The sequence below is a fragment of the Hippocampus comes genome, unplaced genomic scaffold (assembly GCF_001891065.2).
Source record: "Hippocampus comes isolate QL1 unplaced genomic scaffold, H_comes_QL1_v1.1 scaffold256, whole genome shotgun sequence".
Lineage (NCBI taxonomy): Eukaryota > Metazoa > Chordata > Actinopteri > Syngnathiformes > Syngnathidae > Hippocampus > Hippocampus comes.
This window is the reverse complement of record NW_017806249.1, coordinates 505,395-513,185: the sequence shown is the minus strand read 5'-3', so window position 1 is coordinate 513,185 and position 7,791 is coordinate 505,395. Positions and strand designations below refer to the sequence as shown.

The following is a 7,791-nucleotide window of genomic DNA, read 5'->3' as shown; positions in this document are numbered from 1 at the left end:
ACAAAAAAAAAAAAAAAAAAAAAAAAGGACCCCTCATCTATTTGGAGGATTGCAGAGCACTTTGTCAACACATACAGGCTTCAGAGCAATGGTAACTGAGCCACATTTTCAGATACCCTGAGGGGGAGGGGGAAGAAAAAAATCTTTCCAACTTTCTGTACAAAAAAAAATATATAGAAAAAAAAATTATTATTATTTTTTTTAATCACATATTCCCATTTTTCACTAGTGGGGATGGGACAAAGTTCAAATTGAACTCAACGATGAATCGTTTGTTAATAGGTCATTAAAAGGGAAATGGAGAAGAGTAATGAGCTTGAGGTCAGGTGTCAGGTGTTTGAAACATTTCACACTTAAAAAAATTCACAGAAAAATGTCTGAAGTCAAACAAATGCCGAGAAAGCAAATCGCAATGACAGATGTCATGTGAATTAATTTTGGCTCATACTTTAGAATGCACATCATACAAACAATATCAGTGACATCAAAGAAAATCAATTGTAATATGCCCATGCATTGAGAGGACCATGCAAAATGATGCCAAAGCAGGAACGGCCATCGTTCCAAAACTGTAATATGCCCATGCATTGAGAGGACCATGCAAAACGATGCCAAAGCAGGAACGGCCATCGTTCCAAAACCAACTGACGGGGCAAAGGAGGAAGCGCAGCCAGCCGATCCGCGGGCGATGACAAAAATAAAGAACGAAGCAAACAGAAAGTGTTTCTCACATGCTCTCATTGGGTGAGATACTGTCATTCAGATAAGAGCCATTACGGTTCTCCATTTCTGCTAACCTGTGGAAGAAACAAAGCAGTCAGTTGCAAACATGACCTTTAAGTTGTATTTTCATGTGTCCCTTGACAACCACGATGTACTGAAAACAAAATAAAACGGCAACGTACGCCAAAAAGGAACGTGTTGGAAAGAATAAAAAGCCCAGATGGATTCGGGAATTGCTTTCTTAAGACGTAACAGATCCCTCTACTATTTAGAGTTACATATGGAGCTAAAACTAGAAAGTGATTCAATTGTCATCATACTTGAAAGCTATTTCCATTTTTTGACTCTCACCTCAGTATAATCGAATACAAACTACGATCAATTACACATGGACAGTATTGTCAGTACCCCTCAGTTCATGAAATAAAAACCCACAGTGGGCCACAGAAATAACTTGCACCGGACAAAAGTAATAATGACTAAAAATGTAAGGAACTGTAACCAGTGAATATCCAACATTTCTTTTGAATTGGGGTGATCAACAGAATTATGAAATACGTTTTACTGACATCTGATTGTTCTGTTGGTGTTTCCTTGAGCGTAGCTCCATCTAGTGGAGGCATTGTAGATTGCATCTTATAACGCGGCGCGCCCAGTGTATGAAAAAAATTACAAAATAGGCCATTCATTGAAGGTGCGCCTAATAATCCGGTGCGCCTTTTAGTGTGGAAAATACGTTATGTAAAGGTCAATGTTTTGATCCAACTCTACTGTTTTTATTACCGATTTGCTTTACTGTTTGTTGTATATGTTAATTTGCTCCATGTACAGCACTTTGTATGCAGCGATGGCTGTTTGAAAGTGCTCTATAAATACAGTTGAGTTGAGTTGAGAACTCTTACGCGCTCTCATTAACTTGCGGAAGATGTGATCAAAACGTTTGCGGCGGTTGCACATTGTCGTGTTTTGACCATTTCTAGCCGCCGTCTTCCGTGCATGCATCGCATCCGGTGAAGCCGGCATGAAAAGATATTTGCGTCGGTGACAGTTGGCATGGTTTCGCTTGCGTATGAAGATAGCGAGTCCGAGCCGTGGCGACCAAGAACTGCTTCTCAAGAGACCTTTGTTGAAGATCTAACACGCGGCATGTGGCCGCGACCCGGCAAATAGCGGGCGGTCCGCACTGATCAGCGACTTTGCCGAACGGCCCGCTGTTTGACCCGAAAGTGGATGTTCCTCAGGGCCTTGCCGATCTCTCTTTAGAAGGCTACGAACTTGACAACAATATAAATGGATTTGTCCGAGTTGGCGTATTGACCAAGGCTGAAAGAGCCCACGCTGACACCCAGCGTGAGGCGAGCAGCTTTTACCACCACGGCCCGAGTCTCCATCTTGGAATGAATCGATCATGGCGGCACGATGACAGCTTTTCGAGCCGTGACTCATTGGTTACGAATCGATCGCGGTTGGTCTAAGATGGTGTCACTCTTAAATGGCAATCAAGTACAGAGAAGAGGAACTGACGGAGGTCTACATTTACGGTGGCCTGGGTCCGCGACATGAGCGTATCAGGTCACCTGAAGTTCTTTTAAGACCGGGCCGGTACAAATGTTGTAAATACGATGAAATCGACATGTTTTTGCTTTTTTTTCATATTCAATATTTCAAATTGTATCCACTTAATCTGATCAGTCACCACTGACCTTTTTGCCGTGCTGAGCGCTTTTTGTGTGTGTGTGTGTGTGTGTGTGTGTGTGTGTGTGTGTGTGTGTGCGCGCGCGCGCGCGTCAGGTTAAATCCTGACTCACGGTGGCCCGATAGGACCCTCAGCCAAATGGGACCACGAATGAATTAAACTCCGAAAAACTCGTTCAAAGATGCCTCGACACAACTTTTAGATTCACAAAGTCAAACGATGCGGACTGCGACTTGGACAAGCACTGCGTCACAGAAGAATCAGGGCAGCTCATCCCATGTGGGCTACATAGGTGGGATGGGGGAGGGGAAGGAGGCGCATCCCCCTTGCAGGAACAAGTGTGCAACACTTTATTATTTCTCCAAAATGATGATGCTTCCAAACCACATCAATCAACACGTTTCTGGGTCTCGGAGAGCTCTCTGGAGGAGCCATTTTGTGCTTGTGCAAGACTCACAAGGCTGGCCGCACCAGCAGATTTCTGACTGCGTATGTGTTTGTGTGTGTGTGTGTGTGTGTGTTACCGGTTGGCGTAGTGCTCGATCCGAGTGTGTGTGTCGTCATGCGAGAGCTGAGGGGATGTGCCGGGCCTGCCGGAAAAATTAAAAACAGAGAAGACAGGGGCATTGTGAAATGCAACCGGGAGACTCATGAATCCATCCGCTGCGGGAGCTCACAGAAGAGCAGCCTCGGCACGATGCGCCGGAAAATAAGAGTCAGCCTCCTCCGAGGACTTGAACCAGGATGCAGCCTTTTTTTTTTTGTCCTTGAAAAATTCAGATCTCACTCGAAACGACCTTTTATGACAACAAATTCATATGGAGAAGTTACTTCCTTGGTACAGTGTGAGGTGATTAGAGTTTGTTGGCTGCAATCACCGGCGCTAACGTAATCAGGTAAATTGATTGCCTCTCTTCCGTTTTAACTGATTGTACATTCTCCTCCAAAAACACAATGTCGAACCGGTAACACTTCATTTTTGACAATACTGTACTCCGTCATGAATGAGTTATGCTAGCAATGTAGCTGCCTTAGCGTAGCTGCCTTAGCGTAGCTGCCTTAGCGTAGCTGCCTTAGCGTAGCGCCGTGCACACATTTTCGTGAGCTGGGGGCGTTTCTTTGCGCTTTGTTCAAAGCTTGCGAGCAGCTTCAAGACTACAGACTGCGGCTTTAAACATGTAGGTTTACTTTTTGTTTCAATTTTTAAAGTTCTATAAATGATGTTGTGCCTCAGCTCAGGATGCCCGGGAAACACTGATCTAGCTGATTCACAATAGTGGCAGATTCAGACCCAGAAAAGGTACTTACGCATGGTCCACGGGCCAGAAGTTGATCAGTGTAATAGGGCTGCAACACAGAAAAAAAAAAAATCAAAAACGTGAGATGACAGCTGGTGGTGGAAGACCATCTCCAGCAAGGCATGATGGGAGCAGACTGACAAACCAATTGGCTGCGTTGAAACCATATTTCAACGGACAGAGATGTGATATTTTTGCCATTGCGAGAATTAATATACAATACAAAAGGAGACTATCCCCAACGTACAAGCCACACGATCTTTACTTTTTTTATATTCATGACCTAGACGTGCTTTTCATGCACATATTTACGGGAATTATGAGTTTAATATTCCATGAGAGTAGGTTCATGATAGAGGCTCCGGGCTCTCTTCCATACAAATTCAAGTCATGCAGCAAGGCATGATGGGAGCAGACTGACAAACCAATTGGCTGCGTTGAAACCATATTTCAACGGACAGAGATGTGATATTTTTGCCATTGCGAGAATTAATATACAATACAAAAGGAGACTATCCCCACCGTACAAGCCACACGTAAAAGTGAGATCTTTACTTTTTTTATATTCATGACCTAGACGTGCTTTTCATGCACATATTTACGGGAATTATGAGTTTAATATTCCATGAGAGTAGGTTCATGATAGAGGCTCCGGGCTCTCTTCCATACAAATTCAAGTCATGTCAACATCAAAGGAATGACACCGTCATTGCGAACGGACGCCCCCTCATCGAAAACCGCTTTTAGTACCGCTGCAGGTTTGATTACGGTCATCTTTATAAAACGTAAACGACAATGCAACGTTAATGACACTGTGTGCGTCACCATCTGGGTTCCATCACGACTGAATTACTTGACAGCCACACTTCATCAAAATGTTGGCAGGTATCAGGCTGCTCCAAAAAAAAAAAGAGACGAAATTACAAAAGGTTGAGAATATTTTGTGGGATGAAAAGGTGGAACTTGTATGGTGTCTTTTTCTTCTGTATAATATCGAGCTATCCTGTAGCCTGCCCTGAGCACACCTAACTCAACTCAAGTGTATTTCTAGAGCACTTTAAAACAACCACCGCTGTGTACAAAGTGCTGTGCATGGAGCAAAAAGAATTCACACAGCAAGAAACCATTAAGAATGAAGACAGTAGAAAGCACAACAAGTCTCATTCGGAGTCAAAAGCCAAACAATAAAAATGACTTTTAAGATGAGTTTTAAAAATTGGCAGCGAGGAGGCTTGCCGAACGTTCAGCGGGAGGTCATTCCAAAGAGAGGGCCGGGCAACGGAAAAGGCTCCAGCCCCTCAGAGCCTCCGCACCACTAATGGTGTCGGGTCCGCAGACCTGAGGCATCGGAGCGGGGCATCGGAGCGCAGCGAGGCCATTTCAAGTTTCAAAAACAAGTACTACATCTTAAAAAGAACTCAAAAATGTTTGGGGAGCCAGTGAAGGGAGGCTAGAGTACAAGTTATGTGATCCTCTTAAGAGTACCAGTCAAGAGGTGAGCAGCAGCATTCTGGCCCAGCTGGAGACACTTCATGGAGGACTGGCTGACTCCAAAGTTACTGGAAGTACATTACAGTAATCCAGCCGGGACGTGACGAAGGCATGAATGACGGTTTCAAATTGCTCTTGAGAAAGGAGAGGCTTGACTTTCGCTAGCCTCCTAATATAGACATCTGAAAAGTGTTCACCCCCCCACCCCCTCCAACTTCAAACAGATCTCTATTGCTCTGTTTAGGGCATTTTTGATAAGTCACTCCAGGATGGACCACCAGTATGAACAGGTCTTTGACGACAAGTAGTCCCTTACCCAGAATGCAATACAAATACAGTCAACGGGGAAGTGATTAGCCATTAGCATTATCCATATGGGTCCCCGACGACCTGTTTGATGAATGCGGGAAAACACGCGGGTGATGTACAGGTACATGTGACACTATTCTATAAGAAGACCTAAAATGTGAGCAGTGACAACATTGCAATATGATTCTTTTGCTAAAAGACCCGTCAGTGTGACCACAGAAAGGAGAAGCCCACACTGGCTTATATTCGGCGTGCTCATCGCCACCTTAAAGAGTTTAAAGGAGGGGTGTATTGCCTGAGAGAAATCTAATTTTCTCGCAAGATTATTTCGGGCTTTGAACTCTTTCAAGGAATAAAGCTTGAGACGGACGCCGGCATTTTCTTGTGAACTTGGATTTTTCAACACAAAAAGGCTTAACAGATTCTATAGCACATCGCGAGCCGTAAAATACGACATTGGCACACACTCTTATCCCTCAGTGAAAAACGGCTACTCCCCGCTCTTCTCTGTTCTTTCAAAACAAGAGACTCACGTTTCCATGTTGTCGCCTTCCAGGATGGTCTGGACAGGTAGGTAGCCCATACGGGGGTGTTTGGTAAAGTAGCGCTTTGTTCTGAATTTGTTCTTCAGCACCTTGGCAAAATCCCTAACGTCCTCGCCGGATGTCGTCTGGAGGGGAAGAAAAAAAAAAAAGAAGAGGAGCTTTTTCAACAATGATTAACAACGTGGTGTGTCATTGCATTGGCATTTTCATTTCCCAGATACTCAAACAAAATAAATGACTGGCTGGCTAAGGATGAGCCAGTCATTTTCTTAGGATGCAAAAAAAAAGAAGAGGAGCTTTTTCAACAATGATTAACAACGTGGTGTGTCATTGCATTGGCATTTTCATTTCCCAGATACTCAAACAAAATAAATGACTGGCTGGCTAAGGATGAGCCAGTCATTTTCTTAGGATGCTTATCATTTTTGAAATATTGATTTTTTTTTTTTTTTCCTGCAAGGGGATTAAATCCCCAATCATGGATGGAAAAATAATGACTCATCCGTCCGAGCCTTCGTTAGAAGATCGGGGCACTTACGAAGCGCCCCACCACATTGCCGCAATGTCATCCAGATTTAGTTGACACTGTAATCAAGAGTATTAACCAGCATTATTCTCCTCCATTTATTTCTTTAATCTAAAGACGCCGTGAGCTTCCATACGAACTCATTTTGGGACATACAGCATGAAACTGTTTTCCACCATTTTAGTTTTGCTATTTTTGGGGGTCTGGCTAAAAGGGCGCTCAGTGACTTACGTTACATTTCTACACTTGGTTCTGAGTATGCATTCAATAAAAACAACTTTAAAAGGTGCAATGAAGAGATTTGGGGAAAACTGCTTCGTCCTAATGAGGTTGTTGCTTTCAATTGGGCTATTAACAACAATTATAGGGAGACTTCAGTTTCCAAGGCTTGCCTGTGGAAGAAAATATCCTGTTGCCTCAAGGAAAAGCATCGTGCTATCAGTAAAGCCGAGCCTTTCTAATTGCACACATGAGTAGGAGGAGGATTTTCAGAACAGCGAGCGGCGCGGCGTATTTTTCAGAGAGTCAGGCACCCAGTATGCGTGACGTTTTAATTGCATAGGGTGAATATAGATGCGCTCATACCGGGGTGCAGTACTCCACCATCGGGTATTGCATCTTGTGTCCCTTGGCGACGCGACCGGAGAAGAAGCAGCTTTGGCAGATGTCATAGTTGAAATGTTTCAGACTGCGGTATCTGCATTGGGAGAGAACCAAAGGGGAGGGCAAAAAATAAATTAATTAAATTTTAAAATGTGTAGGGGGTGGGGGGTGGGACACAATAAGCAACCAAGACAGACACACTCAACCGGTGACGATAAGCAAACGTACGGCCCTGCAGTAGTTACAAGATTTTCCAGCAAAAATCCAGAGCAATTTATTCCCTGGCCTTTAAGCTCATCGTTAAAATGGATGAAAATGTATTCAGGAAAGATGGAGAGCAGCCACACAACTTCATTGGATCAAAGAATAAAAAATGGCTTTGCAGTTATTCTAATGGCCGCACAAACAATGTTGCTTGCTCACTTGACTTACAAACATTCAAATGTCTTTTAAAAGTAACTGACAGTCGCAACAGTAAAGGACTTTGTTATATATTGACTTAAGATGGTACAAATGGAGAGGGTCAAGTTACATCGACTTGTTAATCGATGGCCAGGCTCCAAATCTAAACCTTGTACATTGATTAGCCAATAGCTGGTC

The 7,791-nt window shown here is 43.6% G+C and overlaps 1 protein-coding gene across 4 annotated transcripts in view; it reads right to left on the bottom strand.

Annotated features, from left to right (window-relative positions):
• Window positions 1–602: 602 nt before the first annotated feature.
• The window catches only part of LOC109507787 (dystrophin-like), a 37,500-nt gene continuing 30,311 nt past the window's right edge, over window positions 603–7,791 (bottom strand). Inside the window, exons 19-23 of one of the 4 annotated variants that reach the window (XM_019857443.1) lie at window positions 7,174–7,285; window positions 6,051–6,187; window positions 3,728–3,766; window positions 2,944–3,009; window positions 603–797 (exon numbers count right to left, since the gene is read on the bottom strand). In XM_019857443.1, coding sequence (XP_019713002.1) covers window positions 728–797; window positions 2,944–3,009; window positions 3,728–3,766; window positions 6,051–6,187; window positions 7,174–7,285 — 424 coding nt within the window. In that variant the 3' untranslated portion in view covers window positions 603–727. Of the gene's footprint in view, window positions 798–2,943; window positions 3,010–3,727; window positions 3,767–6,046; window positions 6,188–7,173; window positions 7,286–7,791 lie in introns of those variants that run through there. The other 3 variants (XM_019857442.1, XM_019857444.1, XM_019857445.1) reach the window with 3 other exon arrangements.